Raw genomic sequence first — 23,843 nt, 5'->3', positions numbered from 1 at the left:
CCCGCTATGTCTCTCTTGTTTCTCATCCGATAGTTTTGGAAACCCTGTAATGTAACTCAAGTATGTTTTTCAAACATTATTCACATACATCCCATACATCCATTCACATATCAGCTACATAATGCTCGAAAAAAATTTACTTAGGGTCAAAGAAAGCTTAAGTTAGAAACTAAACGTTGCACATAAGTATGTATGTTTTGGATTTTTTTAAGATCATAACCACAAAAAAATGCAAAAAAGGTGTGTAAAAACCGTACTTTTCAATCAATGAATAGTCAAAAACACATAACAAGGTTTTCAAAATTATAAATATTTTAAAAATCGGTTGGGAAACAAGAGAGATATATTGGTTTTAGTCAGAGGTGTCAAATTAACACTCCAAGGACTATAACGTGTAAAAATTTCTGGGACGGTTGAGGGTTAAGCATATTTGCTATTTGCAGCTCTAACAATAATTTAAGAACCAAATTCAACGTTTACGACGGTTTAGGGATCTGATTTACGTCTAACTTAAGATAAACATAATGATAAAAACTCAATTTCGATTATATGTTTGTGCTAGAAAACACACCGTGGGGTAGAACACCAAAACTAGTGGTTCTGTTCATACCAGAAGGGTGGTCAGAAATAGAATAATGATTTTATGATAGCACCAAATGTTAAGTAACATGTTAATCGTATTTTTGACTTTCGATAGTCGACTTATTTGTTTGACTTATATGTTTTGCATACGTATTCAACTTTGTAACGTCTTTTAAGGAAGTTCAAGGCATTCAGAGATTTCAATGGAATAAGTATGTGAAATTTTCATATAATGTCGAAGAGAATAAGGACAGTTTTTAAACCTTTTCCGGTTTGCTTGTCTTAAACTAGTTAACTCAATAGAAATTTCAAGGAAAGGAACAAAATAACGTGTTGCTGCCTATTACATCCCCATTCCACTATAATATAACAATCAATTAAGTTTTGATAATTCCTCATCTTTGTGTGAAGGCCACCAAATCATGAGAGTACATGCTGCAATGCTTTATGTATGTTCTTAAAAATCACAAACTACTCCATGAAGGGCCCTGAAATAATTAACATTGCCTCACTATAAATAGAATCAACAAAATTATTCAAAAATACCAACTGAAATTTTACGAGGCACCTGACAAATAACACAAGATCCGCTATTGCTAAACAGTTTGGGCATTCCTTTTAGATGAATTTCATCTAATCAGTACACACAATCACTCAAGTGAACTGGGTTCAATGAAATCGGGAACGCGCCTCGCAAACCAACTTGATGTTGTCAGGTTTGCGAATGCGCTGATGTCACTGGAAGAGAGAGAGAAAGGAGAGACCGACGACTGGTGACGAACATATCGAACGAAAGCGGGCATTGGTCATTTATATATTTGTTTGTCGTCGTGTCGGGCTAACGGTTTTCGATCGACACTTTCCTTTACGTGTAGAAAATGGTCGAACGCACAATATATCCAGCGGCCCTTCTTGAGCGATCACCGACTCTTGGATTGAAGATACGTGCCACCAGCAACTTCCAAACACTGTCTAAATCGGCGTACATATGCTAATTCATCGAATATTTCAGACATTCCACCTGAAAGAGAGCCCCACATTTTCGTAACTGGTAATGGTTGTTCTAGAAACGCAAAACGGAATTTGTGCCGCGGGGTTTTACAGCTCAGGGCTTGGTTAGCACGTTCTTAACCAGTTCCATTTAGAGCTGATTTTCCATATCCGCTTTGGTTCTTCCGTTAAGTGCACTGGATTATCTAGTAGGGACGGTACAAAACAGCTTTGTTCACTAGTTCGTAATTAGGGTATTTCGGGGGAAAATGCACCTGCTAAGGGAAATGACCGAGTATGCGATATACATAAGCTGGACACTCGAATACATTGCAACATGAGCTTCGTATTTCTATTTTCTACTCATATTCTATCAATAAAATTACTTTTTATTGTTAAAAACTGTCAAAATATTCGATTTTTACAAACGTCTTCAAAAGCAACCTTTGAAATCATTGGATGTTAAACGCCCCAGTGTAGGCAAATAATGCTCCAAAACATAGGTTCAAAACGACTCAAAAACAACACACTATTGACAGTGATAATAAATAAATTCTTTTATTTAATTCGAAAAAAATGAAAAAAAATATTTTTTTTCCAAATTTATCTACATATAAAAACAAGTGGTTTGTTAACATTTCCCCATTAAAAATGAAATTTTATGAAATTTTTAACTTTATTTTGATTTGTGTCAGTTTCAACAAAATTTTTCTGCTGCTTTTGGCGACAAATTTAGTGAACCGATTCGATTTTCAGTGCACGTTTTTTACTCAAACCCGATCGAAAGTTGTAATTATTATGCATCCTAATGTTAATTTAGGACTAAGCAAAAAAGAAGATCGATGAATCATTTCGATAATCGGTCTGTATGCATGGAAAACTGCACTCCAAAATTTAGAATGAAACACGTGGTTTTGTTTACATCTTACCGAACAGCACTTTGAGAGGAGGGCGATTTATCCAATAATTGATGGGGGCATTTTGATCGGATATTAAAAATTTAATCAATCTTTAGTTTACCATAAAACAACAATTTACCATAGTTTTTCATCAATTGGAAATTCGAATATATAAAATGAACAACCAAGAAAATCAATGGTGAGGATGTTTCAGGCAATCATCTTGGTGTAAAAGCCTATTTCATTCGATTAATTTTTACAACTTTAGTGATGAATAGCCACCACAAAATTTAATTTGATTGTTATTCGTGTTTAAATGAATATCTGGTAATAATTTTTATTAAACTTACAAGGTTTTGATTTTAAGAACACTTTTGTGTAAAAAGAATCAACTGAAAACCTCTCAAATCTTCAAAATTCATCAAAATATAGTCGCTGGCGTTCTACCCCGCAAGGGCATTATGGACAGAAGTACCCTAGTCGATGTTCAGGTTACCCGAAACAGATTTGGGTGTAGAAATTTTTTCTTTTCCCAGCCAATATGTCAAGGCATTCTATCCCTCACAGGCCTGATTAGCTTAAAACTTGTGGCATATTCATATGAAGGTATATGCTTGAATCGTTAAACGATAAGTGGCGAATCTGCCGAAAGGAAAAGGTACGGAGTGGAGCTACGCCCGCCTGACCGACTTAAGCCGTCTACTCTGCCTGCGCGCACATTGACCTCGATGATTAATCGTGTGATGAGCGTTCGGGTGTGTAAAAGAAATTTTTACGATTGAGAGAAAATTCAAGACACAAAACAAAACGGAAACTAATTTCATCAATGGGGGAAATGATGAAAACTTTATGATTGATCGGCTGAATAAAGTGAGCTTCAATTTAACACGAGTTTCTTGACATCTCATATTGAAAAGGAATGGACGACAAGACACTAATTCGATGTTTCAAAAACAAAACATTATTATTCAAAATACAGCATGAAAAAAATAAAACAGTAAAAATAACACAACGTTAATTTCAAAAGTGCACAAAGTACGTATATAAATTTCTGTAATATTTTAGAATTTGATTGACACTTTGAGCCTCAATGCTTCATCACAAGTTTTCACTGTTTATTCGCATTTCGTTTTCTCTAACCTTCCGTAACTCCAACCTCCTGAATTAATATATGTGTCTATAATTTTCATCGTCAATTCCAAGACTTTTATTTATTTCATACAGACTCACCAAGTTTTAAATTGCAAGTTGCAGTTGCAATTGAAATGCAAGTTATTTGATCATTTCAATGTTGAATAGAATGAAACAGTGAAGAACATACTTATCAAAACGCCAAGTTTTATCGAGCTCGAATACTTTCGTACAATTTTGAACATCGATAGATGTTAATCGTGTTTAATTCTTACATTTGCTTTCAGTAATGACCGCAAGAAACTGCTTTACACATGGCGGACCAAATACGAGATAAGGGGTGTATCGAAAATAAGTTATAAACCCATTTTTTTTATTGTATTGATTTTATTGATGATTCAAACAAAAAAACAGTTCAGAAATGTTTCAAAAAGCTTATTCTTACAGTTTATAAAGAAATACAAGTAAAAAAGTAATTATTTGTAATATTCTCGGACTTTCGACTTGACGCGTTTCATTAGGTTATTGATCACACTTCTTGGCCGTAGCATTCCAATTTTTCTTGAAAAACTCTCTTGATGATAGCCCAATATCGTTCTATGGGGCGAAGCTGGGGGCAGTTTGGTGGGTTAATATCTTTCTCAACGAAATCTACATAGTTATTCTCAAACCATCTAAGAGTGGATTTAACGCTGTGGGCTGACGCCAAATCTGGCCAGAAAAATGGTGGAGTCGTATGTTTCTCATATAGTGGCAGCAACCTTTTGGTAGTTATCGGCATTTATTGTTCCTTTTGTAAAGAAACTTGCCGACTTGAATCCGTAGGAGCAGATTGCCTTGCCTGCCACACAAGCACTTTCTGGCCAAATTTTTCCACCTCAATCGACTTCTTGTGGTCACTCACATCCTTCCCAATAGCTGCAGTGTAGAATTGTGGTCCCGGAAGAGTACTGGAATCCTCTTTTACATAAGTTTCATCGTCCATGAGAATGCCCGCATCTGGCTTCTGCAAAATCCGATGATACAGCTTCCAGGCTCTGGTTTTGGCTCGTGATTTTTGTTCAGCCTTTTGTTTGAACAGGTTGTTTCGCTTCTTGATCCGCTGTACCATTGCGATCGATGTCCCAGCTTTTTTCGCCAAATGCCGTATGGACATCGATCGATTCCGGTTGATGAGGTTGATTACCTCCAGATTTGGGTCAGATGGTCCTGGTTTTCTGCCTCTTCCTGGCGAATCATCGAACGTATAGTTTTCCCCGAACTTATGGATGATGGATTTTACACTCACCGGATGAATGCCGAAACGTTTCGCCACTTCATTCATCGAGATGCCTTTCTCTCGCATCCAAGTGTCCAACACACGAATTTTAACTTCTTTTTTAATTCGCGACATTTTGGAGAAACGAATATTTCAAATGTAAACAAAGCGCTGGTTCACTCTTGACAGATCAAGATGCTACATACAGGTGAGCACAGTTGTGCGCGTTCACGCGTTAGTAAGTAGAAGGCCCAAATATGTTTACAGTTAATTTTCGATACACTCCTTATGAAAGTGACTTTGAAGAGATCTAACTTACTTAACACTAAGGCGTACATCTTTCAAGGATATGATGACTAGTATCTTACAAATGCTAGAACCACCAGCCCACAGAAAGACTACCGTGTATGCCGTGACCGGGATTCGATCTCATGATCGCTAGCTAAGAAGATTTGAATGCTAACGTCTAGGTCACGATCGACGGCATTTATTTAAGTTGTGTTCTATTCTATCGTCACAATCCATCAATTAAAACTGTAAATGAATAAAACTTTTTGTGTAAAAATTGCATGTACAAAATAATCTAGATTTTTTTTAGCGTGGCGTGGATTTGATTTCCAATATTTTCACAATGAATTTAATCCATTTTTTTTTTCATTTTTAATTAGGCTTTATATGACAAGTTCCAAAAATGTAATGATCATTTTTATATTAACTAACTGACAATCTGACTTAATTTATATCAAATTTTAAAGAAGAAAAAATTGAAACAAAAGGAAAGATTTTTAAGAAACAATTTATAAATTATGGTTCCATCCAGGTAAAAAATCTCAGTAGAAATAAAATTATTGACCTTGAACTAAGAAATTTCAACGGTTAGGACAAAAACATGACATCATTCTCATAATTAATTTTTTCTGATTTTTGAATTATTAAAATCCTTTGAAATGTTCTATAATACTGAATTTATCTAAAAAATGAGAAAATCAAAACAGTTTATGAGCTCATATGCAGTAGGTGCTAGTTTTTCTTTAACAAAGAACTATGTTTCACAACATTTTAAGAAATGCATATTCCGGATTGCAAAAAACAATCAATTCCAATTTTTTTCAATCTGTCTAAATCAGATTTTATTGAATGATTTGTTCCATGTAAGCATTTTTCAATTGTTCCATTTTATTTAAAATATACATGTGTACAGTTGCGTTCAAAAAAGGATGAAATCGCGTGAAGCTGCGCACTCACTTCCAACTTTGACAAGCTGCCATTTCTCTCTCGGTTGATATTTTTTCATGAAATTTTCACACTATTCAACTAACGCTTTACAAAATTTGAAGTCTTCTACAATGAATGGAAACAAAGATACAGCATTTCCTGTAAAAAAAGGAAATTTAGAATTGCTTCACTAAATTTGCTGTATCTTTGGCAATTTGCATTGAAAAGTCTTGAAATTTGGATCAAAGATGTTAATATGTTTGATCTAATACCAGGCCAAGTTTCGTCAAAATCAATTACCGTGGTCAAAAAAGGTGCCTGGTAGAAAATGAGGTTCATTTTCGCCCAACAGAGGATTTCATTCTTTTTTGGACGGATGTTTGTATGGAAAAAATCGTAATCAATGTTTTCTTGGTTTTTTCTTATACAAAATCAAAATTTATCACAAAAAATATTGTCAATTGATAGAAACTTAATTCTTGCATTGTTTTGGAATAGAAAATGTTTCAACAGAGTTCAAAATAAGAAAAAAACAGGGTTTCAGAAATGACCTGTTGAATATACTGATGAACAAATTTGATACACAATTGAAGCGAGTATTATACTCGTTTAAATACCAGTTCTGTTTTAATATTCTCTATTTCTGAATAAAGTAGGAATGAAATTCCTATCAATTAACTAGATACTTTGTGATAAATTTTGAATTTTTTAATACCAAAGAAAACATTGATTACGATGTTTTCCATACAAACATCCGTCCAAAAAAGAATGAAATCATCTGTTGGGCAATAATGAACCTCATTTTCAACTTAGCACCATTTTTGATCACGTTCATCGATTTTGACGAAACTTTTCCTGGTACTAGATCAACCATATTTACATTCATTGGTCCAAATTTCAAGACTTTTCAATTAAAATTGCCAAAGATACATCAAATTTAGCGAAGCAACTCCAAATTTCCCTTTTTACGGGAAAAGCTGTATCTTTGTTTCTAGTCATTGTAAAGACTTCAAATTTTGTAGAGCGTTAGTTGAATAGTTGAACTAAGTTATGTGAAAATTTCATGAAAAAATATCAACCGAGAGAGAAATGGCAGCTTGTCAAAGTTGGAAGTGAGTGCGCAGCCTCACGCGATTTCATTCTTTTTGAACGCAACTGTAGGTTCAAAAGTTTTAATGGTATATTTTTATTTTTTCAATAGAAATACTCTAAAATGGTAATACACACGATACATAGGATAGTTTGGTTAGCATCAGTATTTATAGCAGTATTATCAGAGGTATGTTTGAGTAGCACCATGTGAAAAAAACAATAACTAAACGTCTGGTATTTTGTAGGATCCTTTTTCATGTTCCATAGGATGGGAATTGAGAGGGCTTAACTGTTACAAATATTTTAGTGTAAAGCACTCGTGGGAAAAGGCCGCAGAGTTATGTAAACGGTAAATATCTCATGAGTTTATTGCTTGTCATTTTATTTCGTTCATCAATTCGGTTCTTTTTTCCAGATACGGAGCAGAATTAGCTACTATAGAGTCTTTTGAAGAAAATGAAGCAACGCGTGATATTGCTTTGTTCGGCGAATCTAGAGGTCGAACATCAAACATGTACTGGCTTGGCTTAGCCTCGTTGGACGACCTGCGCACAAATACGCTAGAGTCCACTTCGGGAGGATTGGTGTCGCAATACTCCGGATTCTGGGCTCTTAAGCAACCAAACCCCAGAGATGGCGAATGCGTAGTTGCTTCGAATCTCAATAATACTCAAACTTGGCAGCTGGAAACGTGCGAAAACCTCCTGCCATTCATGTGCAAACGCGCATCTTGTCCTCAAAATTCAGTCCTCTGCTCGAATGGAGTTTGCTTGAATCAGGCCTTCAAATGCGATGGAAATGACGATTGCGGTGACGGTAGCGACGAGCTCGATTGTCCAAATTCATGTCACTACCACATGCAATCGGGAGGAGATGTAATTGAGTCACCCAGTTTTCCACAGAAGTACCCAGCACTAAGCAGCTGTAAATGGACGCTTGAGGGGCCACAAGGCACTAACATTATTCTCCAATTTCAAGAATTCGATACTGAGAAAAATTTTGATACTGTTCAAATACTGGTAGGTGGTCGAACCGAAGACAAATCAGTTTCCTTAGCAGCTATATCAGGGAAAAATGATCTAACGAGCAAGCCATTTATCACGGCTTCCAATTTCATGATTATCAAATTCACATCTGATGGAAGCGTTGAACGGAAAGGTTTCAGAGCAACATGGAAAACTGAACCACAAACCTGCGGGGGTACATTGCAGGCGACTACTCAAGGTCAAACCTTGAATAGCCCTGGATACCCTCGGAGCTACCCGGGTGGCCTTGAGTGCTTGTACGTGATTAAAGCACAAAATGGAAAAGTTATTTCACTAGAGCTACATGATCTTGAGCTAAACGAAGATACAGATTACATTCTGGTTAGAGATGGAGATAATGCACACAGCAAACCAGTAGCACGATTGACGGGAACTTCTGTCGATGATCGCAACAAGGTGATAATATCTACCGGTAACAAGCTGTACATATACTTCAAGACAGCTTTGGGCGAAACGAAAAAAGGTTTTAGTTTAAAATATGTACAAGGTTGTGCCGCTACGGTTGCAGCAGAAAATGGTACTATCAACTCTCCTGCCTATGGTCTATCGAAATATCCAAACAATCAAGAATGCTTTTTCAAAATTAAAAATCCCAAGGGAGGACCATTGTCTCTTCGATTTAGTTACTTCAATGTCCACAAAAGCGATAAAGTGCAAATATTTGACGGATCTTCTACTTCTGGATTACGCCTTCATCCAGGCGAGGGTTTCACCGGAAGCACTGTTCCAAAAATTACTCTGACCGCTTCATCAGGCAACATACTGGTTAAATTTGTAACCGACGCTCTGCACAACGATAAGGGGTATGTTGCTGTTCATGCCCATTTAAACCTTTTTATCGATATTGATCTAATATTTTCATCTTAGGTGGTTAGCCGAATACTCTGCCGACTGTCCGGATTTGAAACCGGGTATTGGGGCTTTGGCCTCCAGCAGAGATACTGCATTTGGAACGGTAGTTACGTTCACTTGCCCAATTGGACAGGAATTCGCAACTGGCAAACATAAAATAATTACGACTTGCCAAGATGGTGGTACTTGGAGTATAGATTATATTCCAAAATGTCAAGGTGGGTAGCATAAACAACCTCCATACTGTGTGACATTCTCATCAAATTGAACATTTTTCAGAGGTATACTGTGGTCCTGTTCCACAAATTGATAACGGCTTCTCGATTGGTTCCACAAATGTGACTTATCGGGGTGTGGCTATGTATCAGTGCTATGCCGGTTTTGCGTTCGCTTCAGGATCATCGATTGAAAAAATTTCTTGTCTGGCTGATGGAAATTGGGAAAGGCAACCGTCATGTCTCGCTTCACAGTGTCCAGTGCTGCAAGAGGTTCCCCATGCCAATGTTACTATTTTGAACGGAGGAGGACGCAGCTATGGCACAATAGTTAGCTATCAATGTGAACCAGGTTATCAACGCAGAGGCCAGCCCGTTCTGATATGTATGTCAAACGGAACATGGAGCAGTCCAGTACCCACCTGCGCTAGGAAAAGATGCTACAAGTAATTTAAATTAATTAGTCTGATTCTTTGTGAAAACTTTAAATCTTTCTTCAATAGATTTCCAGAGATTGAAAATGGATTCTTCGTGGATCGGACTCGCCAATATTTCTTCGGAGATGAAGCACGAATTCAATGCTATAAAGGTTATAAACAAATTGGTTCGAATATAGTTAAATGCAATGAGGAGCAAGAATTTGATAACTTGCCATCATGTGAAGGTAATCAAGAGAAACAGTTCAATACAGTGAGAATTCCTCTAACATACGTATCTTATCAGATATCAACGAATGTTTGGCATCACCATGCGATCTTGCGTCTACTGAGTGTACGAATACACCGGGGTCGTTTTATTGCCAGTGTAAAGCAGGATTTTCACCATCAACCGAATGCAGACCTGTGGGAGATCTTGGACTGGCTACAGGGGGTATATCCGAGAACAGTATTTCTGTTTCATCCACTGAAGATGGTTATGACAAGTCGGTAGGTTCCTTTTTCTAATATCTTGTAATAAGATTTGCTGTTTAAATTCCACTCATATAGAAGCGTTGTGAACTTTTATAATAATTTTACCTTACATTAGATGCTGCGACTCAATTCGGCTGGCTGGTGTGGCAATTCGATGGATCCCGGTGCCAATTGGGTGATGATAGATTTTAAGGCACCAACCATTGTTAGAGGATTCCGAACTATGTCAGTGCAACGTTTCGATGGCAGCTTGGCATTTACGTCAGCCATTCGCATTCAATACACGAACGACACAACCGATGTATTTAAGGATTATGCCAATCCCGACGGGACAGCAGTAGAGTTTAGAATCTTGGAGCCAACTCTTTCCATCTTGAATCTTCCAATTCCTATTGAAGCTCAATATGTGCGATTCCGATTGCAAGATTTTGTCGTTGCTCCTTGTCTCAAACTGGAAGTGATGGGATGCACTCGCATAGATTGCATTGACATCAATGAGTGTGCTACTAAAAATGGTGGATGTCGTCAAAAATGTATAAATTCACCAGGGTCATATTCCTGCGCTTGTAATACTGGATATGAACTTTTTGCTGCGAACGGCACAGCAGGGTATGTGCGCGCCACAAAATAGTATTTTGTTTAGTTTGTTCATTATTTATTTATCTTTTAGATATTCCATCGAGAGTACTGAAACCGGAAATCGCGACGGTGATGTATACCAACTTAACAAATCGTGCGTTCCTGTTATGTGCCCTCCGTTGAGTGCCCTTGAAAATGGAAAGCTTCTGACTGATCAAAAAGACTATCATTTTGGTGATGTAGCCCAGTTCCAGTGTAATTTTGGCTACGTTATTTCAGGAAGCACTTCTCTTTTATGTATGTCAACTGGAGAATGGAACTCAACGGTACCAGAGTGCATATGTAATTACAATCTAAACTTTTCGAATGATGTTGTTTGAAAATTCAATGTACTGTTTTTTTTTTTTTTTTTCAATAGATGCTAAGTGCGTATCATTACCAGACGATAAAAATGAAGGGTTAACCGTTCTTCGCCAGGACAAAGACAGTATATTAATACCATTTAGAGAAAATGCTACGCTCACCTGCAACATGCCAGGACGACAACTGAGGAATGCTGTATCTGCTGGTTTTCGGCAATGCGTCTATGACCCAAAACCCGGTTATCCAGATTACTGGCTATCTGGTACAATTCCATCATGTCCACGAGTGGACTGTGGTGAACCAATGCCAACACCAGGTGCAGTGTACGGTCAGCGTGGGGATACAAGATATCAGAGTTCTTTCTTTTTTGGTTGCCAGAATACATTCAAATTAGCAGGTCAAAGTTTAAAGAATGACAACGTTGTAAGGTGTATGGAAGATGGAATCTGGGACTTTGGCGATCTCCGCTGTGAGGGCCCTGTATGTGAAGATCCAGGAAGACCTAGTGATGGTTACCAAATAAGTAAAAGCTATGAACAAGGCTCAGAAATACTATTCGTCTGTTCGCGTCCAGGATACATTCTCATTAACCCAAGACCCATTACTTGTATAAGAGAACCCGAGTGTAAAGTTATCAAACCACTTGGATTAACTTCTGGAAGAATTCCGGACAGTGCGATTAATGCTACTTCAGAGCGGCCTAACTATGAGGCCAAGAACATTCGATTGAACTCTGTTACCGGATGGTGCGGTAAACAGGAAGCGTTCACATATGTTAGCGTTGATCTAGGAAAGGTTAATAGAATAAAAGCAATTCTCGTCAAAGGTGTCGTTACCAATGATATTGTCGGAAGACCAACTGAGATAAGATTCTTTTATAAACAAGCTGAAAATGAAAATTACGTCGTTTATTTCCCGAATTTCAATCTGACGATGAGAGATCCTGGTAATTACGGAGAATTAGCGATGATCACACTCCCGAAATTCGTTCAAGCTCGTTTTGTCATTCTGGGTATTGTTAGTTATATGGATAACGCTTGCCTAAAATTCGAATTGATGGGATGCGACGAACCTACCGCAGATCCTCTACTTGGTTATGATTACGGCTATTCGCCTTGTGTAGACAACGAGCCTCCAGTTTTCCAGAATTGTCCTCAACAACCGATAATTGTCCGAAGGGATCAGAATGGAGCCATTATGCCTGTCAATTTCACGGAACCAGTAGCTATCGATAATTCGGGATCCATTGCTAGGCTAGAAGTTAAACCTCAGAGCTTTAAAACTCCATCGTTCGTCTTCCAAGATACCATTGTGAAATACGTTGCATTTGACTACGATGGAAACGTAGCTATTTGTGAGATCAATATAACAGTTCCAGATATAACACCACCAACATTGAGCTGTCCACAAAGCTTTGTCATTGAACTTGTTGATAAACAAGACAGCTACGTAGTAAATTTCAACGAAACACGCAAACGAATTAAAGTTTCAGATAATTCTAACGATGTATCCATTCAATACATGCCGGAAAGCGCAACAATACCTATTGGAGGGTTTGAAAATGTTACTGTGATCGCTACAGACAAGTTCAATAACAAAGCCACATGCAATTTCCAAGTTTCAGTGCAGGCCACACAATGTGTATATTGGGATTTACAGCCTCCAGCGAACGGTGATATCAACTGTAAGACAACTGATAAAGGCGTTGATTGCACTGCCACTTGTAAACCGGGATTCCGTTTCACTGATGCTGACACCATGAAAAAAATCTCTTGTGAAACTAAACGGCTCTGGAAACCATCGTCAGTCGTGCCCGATTGTGTTTCTGAAAATACTCAACAAGCTGATTACCATGTAACAGCTACAACAATTTACAGAGCCAACGGTGCTGTTGCTTCATCATGCTTACCACAATATCAGGATATGTTGAGCCAATATTATCCAAATTTAAATAATATTCTTTCACAAAGATGTTCTGCTGTGAATGTCAACATGAATGTATCGTTTATCAAATCAATTCCAAAGCTCTTGGATGAAAATATGATTCAAATAGATTTCATCTTATCCATCATTCCGGCAATCAAGCAGCCTCAGCTGTACGATCTTTGTGGATCTACCTTGCATTTAATTTTTGATTTGAGTGTACCTTATGCTAGTGCTGTGATCGAACCGATTTCTAACGTATCGGCTATTGGAAATCAATGTCCACCTTTGCGAGCCCTGAAGAGTTCGATCGCTCGTGGATTTACATGCAGCGCAGGAGAAGTTCTGAACATGGATACCAATGACGTGCCAAGATGCCTGCATTGTCCAGCTGGTACATACGCTGGTGAAAATCAGCAAACATGTACACCTTGTCCTAAAGGTTTCTATCAGAACCGAGAACGGCAAGAATCGTGTCTTAAATGCCCTACAGGGACATATACCCGGGAGGATGGATCCAAAGCCATCAGCGCTTGTGTACCTGTCTGTGGATATGGAACGTACTCGCCAACGGGTTTGGTTCCCTGCTTGGAATGTCCAATCAACTCATTTTCAAGCGAACCACCTACAGGAGGATTCAAAGATTGTCAAGCATGTCCTATAGGAACATTCACGTTCCAACCTGCAGCTCAATCAATTGATCAATGCCGCAAGAAGTGTTCTGCAGGCCAATATTCTCCCACGGGTCTGGCTCCGTGCTCACCTTGTCCGAAAAACTTCTACCAAAACGTTGAGGGTATGCTGACTTGTAGTGAATGTCCTACGGGGATGAAAACAGACGGCGTGGGAGCTACAGGTCGAGAAGAATGCAAACCAGTTATGTGCAATGAAAATTCATGTAAACATGGCGGACTTTGCGTACCTATGGGCCATGAAGTGCAATGTTTCTGCCCAGCAGGATTCTCCGGTCGTCGTTGTGAAATTGACATTGACGAATGTGCTTCTCAGCCATGTTATAATGGAGGCACCTGCAAAGATGTACCGCAAGGATACAAATGTATTTGTGCACCAGGCTACTCCGGAATCAACTGTCAGGAAGAAAAAAGCGATTGTAGCAATGATACTTGTCCTTCGAGAGCAATGTGCAAAGATGAACCCGGTTTCAATAATTTCACATGTCTATGTCGCAGCGGGTACACCGGAGATGAATGTGATATCACGATCGATCCTTGCACTGCTAACGGTAATCCGTGCAAGAACGATGCCAGTTGTGTATCGTTGCAACAGGGTCGATTCAAGTGTGAATGTCTGCCGGGATGGGAGGGTCAACTTTGCGAAGTCAATACGGACGATTGCGCTGAGAGCCCATGTTTATTGGGAGCAAATTGCACAGATCTTGTAGATGATTTCAGTTGTGCATGCCCTAGTGGGTTTACCGGAAAACGATGCCAGGAAAAAATTGATCTTTGCTTATCAGAGCCATGCAATCATGGAATGTGCATCGATAGATTTTTCTATCACGAGTGTGTCTGTATGCCAGGATGGACTGGTGAGTCATGTAATATAAATATTAATGATTGTTCCAGCGATCCATGTCAAAATAATGGAGACTGCATTGACTTGATCGACGGATACCAGTGTAACTGTGAACCCGGATATACTGGCAAGAATTGTCAGCATTTTATCGACGACTGCTCTAGTAATCCGTGCCAGAATGGAGCTTCGTGCGTCGACCAGCTCGATGGTTTCCAGTGTAAATGTAGGCCAGGATTTGTTGGTTTGCAATGTGAAACCGAAATTGACGAGTGCCTGAGTGATCCTTGTAATCCAACGGGAACCGAACGCTGTCTAGATAGGGATAATACATATGTGTGTTCATGCCGTGATGGATACACCGGTGCCTTGTGTGAAACAGACATCGATGATTGCGAGGGTTCTCCTTGCCTCAATGGAGGCACTTGTCAGGATAGGGTGGGAGCTTTTGAATGTGAATGTCCTGTGGGATGGACCGGTTGGCAGTGTGAGAAACTGATCACAAGTTGTGATCAGTCACATCCTTGCAAAAATGACGCACGCTGTATTGATCTGTTTGAAGATTATTTCTGTGTCTGTCCAAGTGGCACAGATGGCAAACAATGTGAAACGGCCCCTGACCGCTGCATCGGTAATCCCTGCATGAATGGAGGTAAATGTAAGGACTATGGATCTGGTTTGAATTGTTCATGCTCCGTTGATTTCATTGGCGTTGGATGTCAGTACGAATATGATGCCTGTGAAGCAAAATCGTGCAAAAATGGAGCTACTTGCATAGATCATGGCAGTGGATACAAATGCATTTGCCCACCCGGATTTACCGGCGTCAATTGCGATGAAGATATTGTAGATTGTAAAGACAATTCATGCCCACCTGGAGCTACCTGTATTGATTTAACTGATGGATTCTACTGTCAATGTCCATTCAATTTGACCGGTGATGATTGTAGAAAAAGTGAGTACCATAGAGATTCAGGGATTGCCGTAATTAATTGTTTCATATTTTTCAGCTATTCAAGTGGACTACGATCTCTACTTCAGCGATCCATCGAGGTCATCTGCATCTCAAGTGGTTCCATTCTATACAGGATCTGCAGACAGCTTCACCCTCGCATTGTGGGTGCAATTCTCCCAAAAAGATGACACAGGCATTTTTGCAACTTTATACGCAGTGAAGTAAGTTGTTTTTCAGATCTAACTAGATTATAAATCTTTATTTCCTTTTTTTGAATTTGTATTTAATTGTGTTAAATTTTGTATCATTGTAGTTCACCACATGATATCATGGAGCGACGTGTAATTCTACAGGCACACTCAAGCGGTGTTCAAGTTTCCCTGTTCCCGGATATACAGGACGCATTCCTGGCATTCAGAGAATACACCACTATAAATGATGGCCAATGGCATCACGTGGCCGTCGTTTGGGATGGTAAAACTGGCCAGCTACAGTTGATAACCGAAGGACTGATCGCGGGCCGCGCTGAGTATGGTGCTGGTCGCACTCTACCGGATTACGCGTGGAGCGTTTTGGGTCATCCAGCTGTGAAGCCAAATGAAACAAATTCAGTAGCATACAACGAGATAGGATTTCAGGGTAAAATTACAAAGGCACAGATTTGGAGCAGGGCTTTGGATATTACCTCAGAAATTCAAAAACAAGTCAGAGACTGTCGAAGCGAACCAGTTCTGTATCGCAATCTAATTCTTAACTGGGCCGGCTACGAGGATACCGTTGGCGGTATAGAACGTTCAGTACCTTCGTCCTGTGGCAGAAAAAAATGTCAATCAGGCTATACCGGGGCGCAATGTAGGCAATTAGAAAGTGACAAAGAACCACCAAAAGCAGAACACTGTCCAGATGATCTTTGGATTATAGCCAAGAATGGATCATCCATAGTAACTTGGGATGAACCACATTTTACTGACAATGTTGGCGTTACTAAAATAATTGAGAGAAACGGTCGACGATCTGGACAAAGCTTCCTATGGGGTGATTACGAAATCACGTACATCGCATATGACGCTGCAGGTAATACAGCTAGTTGTAGCTTCAGGATAACACTGTCGTCAGATTTCTGTCCTCCTCTATCTGACCCGATTGGTGGATCTCAAAACTGTAAAGATTGGGGTGCTGGCGGTCAATTCAAAGTGTGCACCATAGCATGTAACGCCGGAATGAAATTCTCGGAAGTTGTTCCCGAGTTCTACACCTGTGGTGCAGAAGGCTTCTGGCGACCAACAGAAGATCCATCAACACCCCTCGTATATCCTTCATGTTCACCTGCAAGACCAGCACAACGTATTTTCCGAATTCAAATGTTATTCCCGTCAGATGTACTTTGTAACGAGGCTGGTCAGGGGGTTTTGCGGCAAAAGGTGAAAAATGCAGTTAATGCATTGAATAGAGATTGGAACTTCTGTTCACATTCGAATGAGGGATCACGCGAATGCAAAGAACTACAGATCAACGTTAAGTGTGATCATTACCGACATGGTAACGATATCGTTAAACGACAGGCACCGAACCCTTTCAGTAAGCAAGATATCAGCACATACGTGGTCGATACAAAAATACCAATCAAGGGGTAAGTAACATTTGTATCAAATTTTGAGGTTGTAATTAAACAAAGTTAAATGTGTTGTGTCTAACTCAAACTATCACAAAATAGGAATAATGCTGTACATAGCGATGCCTCGTGAAGAGGATGTATCAGTAGTTCATTGAGGTGAAAGCTTATGCGTTAACGATAAGACAATCGTTAACATGAAGACAACGTAGTTAATGCATAACAATAACAAAAAATATTAAACTAGTACAGTTAAAATTAACTTTTGGTTATTTTACTTTTTGTAAAGAATCAGTATTTAACTATTTAAAAATGCGAAAACATTTACAAAATTTGTTACGAACTTTGAACTTTTAACTTAATAAAAAGAAACAAACAAAAAGTTGCTGCTTAAATGTAACCTATTAAGAATTAAAAAAAAAAATTATGAAACTAACAGTAAACTAGGCATCATATTACAAAAAAGGGTCTTAGCAAATGTTGTTATTATCTACCCATTTCATGATAATTGTTGTTCGTAATTCGCTTTTATTAACTAATAATAGTTAACTTTCTGCATCATAAAATATTGATTTTACTTGAGTTGCGGGAGCTAAAGAATTTAATATCCTATAGAGACTTTAAGTCACAAGCTGGTTCATTTCCTAGAGAAAGAAAGTTTATTCATCACAATTGGATGACGATGTGCCGAATATTCGGCGCCGAACACCGCCCAAAAACCGTTAAGCCGAATATTCGGCTCACAGAATATTTATTTTTAAAATTTATTCAATAGCATAATTGTCAAATTTTTCAAACGATTTTGGATAATTTATAAAATATCCAAAAGTAATGTTGAAAAAGCTACACAGTTATCAAAAACTTATGGTTTCAGTAAAACATTTATGGTGTAGCCATGTATCTTTCATTGTACGAAGTTTTATAGTTTGATTATCGTTTATTCCAGATTTTCACTATATTTCCCGGCTTGCCCATAAATCTTAAAAAGAATTCGAGATAAGTCAAATCTGGCCGGGGTTCCCAGGTATTGTTCAGAATTTTTCAGAATTTTACCGGGTTTATTCAAATAATTTTCTTAATCAAATAAAAAACTCATAAGTCTCTTTGAAAATTTTTGATTTTGTGCTCAAAAACTATTTTGAAAAAAAAACAAAATTAATGATGACGCATAGTTCATTTGACGCATGGAATGATAAAAATAGACATTAATGTTAGGTTAATCCTTCGATAAGATTTTAGCACTGCTGCTGTGATTCAATGAAAACTTAAAATTTCAAGTAATTTTCTTTCACTTCCCTCTTGTATTATTTGGCCTAGATTTGGCTCAGATTGGCCCTTTTTTACAATTTTATCAAAAATCGTCCGGAATTGCTCGACCGTGTGGTAGAAAGATGATGGTTAAGATAAAAGATCACCGTTCTTTCTAACAAGTTTTTTGAAGATGGCACCTGTTCCGACGTGTTTTGTCCCAGATTTCCGAATCTTTTTGATGATAAACGCCTTTGAAGCGTCTGATGACACATTTCACCGTAATTTGAAATCGCTTTTCTGGATTTTTCGGAACTGTTATCATTGAAAATAGAAAACATAGTAGCAATCGGTCGCAAATTGAATTTCCTTCTGAATGAATACAATTTGATCATTAAAAAGTTTAAGTTGTTTGTGTTTTGTTCGATCACTTTTGTGACGTAAATTCACGCTAGAATTGACCATTTTTGACTTAGTACATACCACTTCGATTTCCTGTTCTCTCTGTGAAAATAGGATATTGGTGTCTTGAAATAAGTTGTAGAGAAAACAATTGCGCACAATTTTATGTTCATAGCTTCTCGATTGAACTACAATGAACAAAGTTATGCCTCTTTGAAGTTGTGACGTGAATTCACTAATTTGAAACAGAACAGAGTCGTCACCACGTCACCAAATTTCAAGATATTCTGAACAATTCTTTAGAGCCTTGAAATTTTATCAAAAGTGATATTTTGTTATTCCGACTTGTACAATCATAAATTTTCAGTATCTTTTCTTAACTTTTCTCTTAACTGGCACTTGAATAGCGACATATTGAGAAATCATACGTTAAAATTACTATTACTTCTCACTGTCTTTATTAACTAAAACATTTTTTTATTTGAAAATAACGAACAAATAAAAAAATCAACTAAATTATGTTCGATTTGTAGAAATCCGACCATCTGGAGGGTCAAAACCGCTTTCAAAGCATGTTTCCATCATAAAATTTTGCAAAAATCAAATTTTGTGACGTGAACCCACTCATCCGCGCTGCTGTAACTCAGCTGCATTCCAATCGATTTCTATAAAATTTAATGTTTCAGAATCGTTACATCTTTTTCAAAGAAGATCTCATTTTTTATTGTTATACTGTGTTAAAGTTTTCCCGTAAAATTAAAAAAAAATCCTTTTTTGTGACGTAAGTTCACTCATTTGCGTCTGTCTTTGTTCGCTTTTTAAAACATCCCCATTGGATATAAAAGAAATCTTTTTTCTACACAAAGTTTGTTGGCTTCAAAACGTATTGAAAAAAATCCAATAAAATGAATCCATATATTTGAATTATTTATTTTGTTAAATTTGTAAACATTTACACTTTTTTCAATATGTTATTTCAAACTTATATAAAACTACAAAACTTTTAAAAATTTATATAAAAATTATATAAAATATGTATAAAATTTTTTTTTCTTTTTTTGTTGGTTTTGTGTCATTTGTATTTGACAAGTTTGAGATTTTTTGATACACTAACGGATAAAAATCACTTGTGAGCGATACAAGCGCGAGAAATGTGTCTGATGTCCTTCCAGTTATTGGTGACATTTTGAAAATCAGAGAGACCCCTACTTGAAAAAGATCTTGCAATACATCATCGGGTTGAAAATAATCAACTCAAAAACATGAGAGGCATTGAGGTGTCAGAAATAGAAAGAAACTATTGAAAATGCTTTCGTATTTTTAATACTCGACAAAATATTCGAACGAATATTCGTTTGGCCGAATAATTGAAAAAGTCAATATTCGGCCTATGGTGAAACGAAGATAAAATTCTTCTTTTGTGTTTTATTAAATAAATTCTTCTGAAATTTGAACAGTTGAAAGAGTTTGACTGCAGAAGATGGGAAGTTTTCGATCTAAAATAATTCGATTTTGTGCAATTAAGTTTGTATAAAAATTAATTGCATGCAAATTTTTGTCCAATTCGTTCTAATTTATTGAAAACTAGCTGACCCGGTGTGCTTTGCTACACCTTTCAAAATCAAATGATATTTTCAGAAATTATTCAAACTTTTATTGTTTTATTGGCATTACTTTAAATCAAATTATAACATAATTTATAAGCAATCGCTATAAAATGAGAGCTGCAGCTGGAGTTTCGAATTTCAACACAAAGATAACTTGAACGAATATTCAAAATCTCGCTCTATAAATTTGTGTTAAAGATCTGATAATTTGAAGCTGTCTAGACGATCTCAAATTAATCGCACACCATCTAACTTATAAAATATGGTTGTTTTTTCTTGATATGTTCTGGATTTATGCTGAAAAACTGATAAGAGGGCCCCTCCCCTGTCCTTAATTATCATACCTAATTTTTTCGTTCCCAAAAATCCTCTTATATCAAATATAGTTCCATTGGTTGATAAGTTTTTAAGCTTTACAACAAATATTTATATGAACCCTCCTCCTTTCTTCCCCTCTCTACACTGTAAAGCGTAAGGATCTATAACAATCGTAGAAAGATATCTCGTAACCAAGTACCTTTCCATGCCATATTTGTTTCCATTTGTTGGCTTCGTAAGCATAAATTGAGAACATATGCTAACATAATTGTATTGGGCTCACCTCCCTCCTCCTATGTACCAACTCACTGAAAGTAGGTTGGTGTTTCAGATAATCATAGAATCATACCAAAATGATTTTTCATGTTAAGTTTTGTCCATTTCTCGGATTTTGTAAAAAAAAAAGAGATAAATGTAAGCCTCCTCTTCCCTTCCTATATTCCCAATTCTATCATCTTACTGCAAGAAAGGAATTGTTTCACATAGAAAAAGTATTTTTCGTACTCAAAAACTTTTTGATGCCAAATTTGGTTTCATTTGCTCGATAAATTTTAGAGTTATGCAAAAAAAATTACATGGAAGCTCCCCCTTCCCTTTTTAATATCTTTCCGCTGAAAAAAAGGTGGGGCTTCAATTTATGACAGAAACATTTCTCGAATCCAAATACCCTCATATGCCAAATATGGTTAAATTTGCTCGATCAACTCTCCAGTTATACTGAAAATTGTAAGGGAGTTCTTTCCTCCCCCTTTTCATCCACTTCTTTGAAGGAGTGAGGGATACCAAATATTCATAGAAGCACATCTCGTACCCAAATATGGTTCCATTTGCTGTTGTAGTTTTTTAGTTATGATGTAAAAATTGTATGAAACTCCCCTCCCTCTTTCTTTTCTCCCCACTGGAAGAAAGAAGGGTTCTCAAACAATCATTAGAACATATCACGTTCCCAAATACCCGCCCATGCCAAATTTGGTTCCATTTGCTAAATTAGTTTTTGAGTTATGTAAAAAATTATAAAAGAGGCCCCTTCCCCCTTTATTTCTCCCTACTGGAAAGAGGGATGGGTCTCAAATAATCATAGAAATATTTTTCATATCCAAATACCCTCCCATGCCAAATTTGGTTCCATTTGCTTTATTAGCTTTTGAGTTGTGTAAAAAAATATGAAAGAGGCCCCCTCCCCCTTTCTACAAGAAAGGGGCAGGGGTCTCAAATAATCATTGAAATATTTTTCGAATCCCAATACCTTCCCGTGCCAAATTTGGTTCCAATATCTTGATTAGTTTTCGAGTTATATGAAAAATTGTAAGGTAGCCCCCCTCCCCCCTTCCTATCACCCCACTGAACCTTCCCCGGCCTCCAATACCCCCACCTGCCAAGTTTCACGCAAATCGGTTCAGTAGTTTTCGAGTCTATAGTAGGGATACCATACGTACTCTTTTAAGAGTACATGTACTCTTTTTTGATCGAAAAATGGGCGTACTCTTCTTTTTGTGAAATTTTACCCAATGTACTCTTTTTTTGTTGAAAGACATTTGATCAGAAAAACCAACGTATTTCTTCCTTTTTATGAAGTTGTTCCACATCTTATGCAAAAAATACGATAGGAATACAGCTTACAGCAAGTTTCTTTAACATTTTGTTAATAAACATGCATTTTTAGTCGTTATAAACAGTGAACGCGATAATCGCCTTTGAGTATGCCAACAGAAGTCAATATGCACATAATTTAGGCATAGCACAAAAATATTTAAAAAAAATTATGGTCATTTATGCCACATAACTTTCAAGACATTAACAGTATTTGAATAAATTGAAATATCTTGGTGCCACCTCAGAGAGCACGAAATATGTATCTACAGTAGAACTCCGCTCATCCGAGCTCCGGTTATCAGGTTATCCGAGTCTCCACGTTATCCGAGCAACCATTTTTTTCCTAAATCCATAAAAAAATGTGTTTTTTTTTGTTCAGCTATTAAATTGATGTCTCTGGCAAGTTTAAAATCTTAACTTGCCAGAAACGTCGATTGAATAGGAAAATAAAGTCCATGTAAAAACCGAGCTATGCGCCTGGATGATATGCAACTCCAGAGCAAAAGGGTTTGTTAATGTATTCCTCTCAATGTACTCTTTTTTGTGTCGCGGGATATGGTAACCCTAGTCTATAGGGAACAGACAGACAGACAGACAGACAGAAATTCATTTTTATATATATAGATTAGAGAGAAGGAATTTCAAGAATTCAAATAGGATTTCAAATTATTTTTTTTTCGGAAAAAGAAAGTATGGCTTTTTAAATACAATAAATTTATCAATATGTATAAACCACCTATCCGGTCCTGGTCACCTGCTACTAAGCTGCACTAGTCGTAGCAGGAAACGTCCTAAATTGATTTCCTAATATTACAAATGTGTCCCGATATAACCACGTGTAACGCATTTACTAACAGTAACTGTTTCATAAAAAGCAGTTACGCTTCCGGGTGAAGGTAGAGCATATGAACCCTCGTCCACAGTGTTGGCAAAGAAAACTAAAAGCACCGTTTGTTCTTCGTGTTTGATTCGTGTTATGATCTGTTGTTGATCTACCGCAATAGAAGTGCCGATGGTACTCAAACCATAGCCGAGGGAAACTCACGCCAAGGCAGACAACAGAATGGTGATACCTACGCATTGGAGATGGTTTTCCCTGCAGTCAAGTATGTGTTTTTCTTCATGTAGATGTTTTATTATTTATGATTCTTTCGTAAGCACGCATTAGATTTTTTTTTTCGTCAATGTCAATATGTTGTCACAAAATGCATGAAGTTCAATGTGAACAACCGAATAATGGATCTTGGATATGAAAAGTTTATAATCAAAATGAAAATTTGGAATCCCCTTTGAAGTATGTAGTTATGTTTTTTCTAAAATTTTAGGTAAGAATTTATGGTTTACTTGGATTGCTAAATGCAAAAAAAAACTTAACTCATGGTAAACCTTCAATGAATCGTAGCATTGCATTGAAAAATAAGTCTTGATGCAACTATCATAGATGACGTATACAAAATAAGAAAATTATAAATGACTTTTGATCAGTAATTTCTATTTACAAATTGATCATAACGTTTTA

The 23,843-nt window shown here is 37.3% G+C and overlaps 1 protein-coding gene across 3 annotated transcripts in view; it reads left to right on the top strand.

Moving 5' to 3' along the window:
• LOC129744035 (uncharacterized) overlaps nucleotides 1-23,843 on the top strand; it is a 40,521-nt gene that overhangs the window by 12,653 nt on the left and 4,025 nt on the right. For 2 of the 3 annotated variants that reach the window (XM_055736358.1, XM_055736357.1), the window contains 13 exons: nucleotides 7,277-7,354; nucleotides 7,413-7,516; nucleotides 7,583-9,016; nucleotides 9,081-9,283; nucleotides 9,345-9,726; nucleotides 9,784-9,944; nucleotides 10,004-10,206; nucleotides 10,307-10,800; nucleotides 10,862-11,112; nucleotides 11,189-15,544; nucleotides 15,600-15,765; nucleotides 15,858-17,174; nucleotides 23,329-23,430. In XM_055736358.1, coding sequence (XP_055592333.1) covers nucleotides 7,289-7,354; nucleotides 7,413-7,516; nucleotides 7,583-9,016; nucleotides 9,081-9,283; nucleotides 9,345-9,726; nucleotides 9,784-9,944; nucleotides 10,004-10,206; nucleotides 10,307-10,800; nucleotides 10,862-11,112; nucleotides 11,189-15,544; nucleotides 15,600-15,765; nucleotides 15,858-17,174; nucleotides 23,329-23,430 — 9,239 coding nt within the window. In that variant the 5' untranslated portion in view covers nucleotides 7,277-7,288. The remainder of the gene's footprint in view (nucleotides 1-7,276; nucleotides 7,355-7,412; nucleotides 7,517-7,582; nucleotides 9,017-9,080; nucleotides 9,284-9,344; nucleotides 9,727-9,783; nucleotides 9,945-10,003; nucleotides 10,207-10,306; nucleotides 10,801-10,861; nucleotides 11,113-11,188; nucleotides 15,545-15,599; nucleotides 15,766-15,857; nucleotides 17,175-23,328; nucleotides 23,431-23,843) is intronic. The other variant, XM_055736359.1, reaches the window with a different exon arrangement.

Source organism: Uranotaenia lowii, chromosome 2, assembly GCF_029784155.1.
Source record: "Uranotaenia lowii strain MFRU-FL chromosome 2, ASM2978415v1, whole genome shotgun sequence".
NCBI lineage: Eukaryota > Metazoa > Arthropoda > Insecta > Diptera > Culicidae > Uranotaenia > Uranotaenia lowii.
This window is presented reverse-complemented; position numbering and strand designations above follow the sequence as displayed.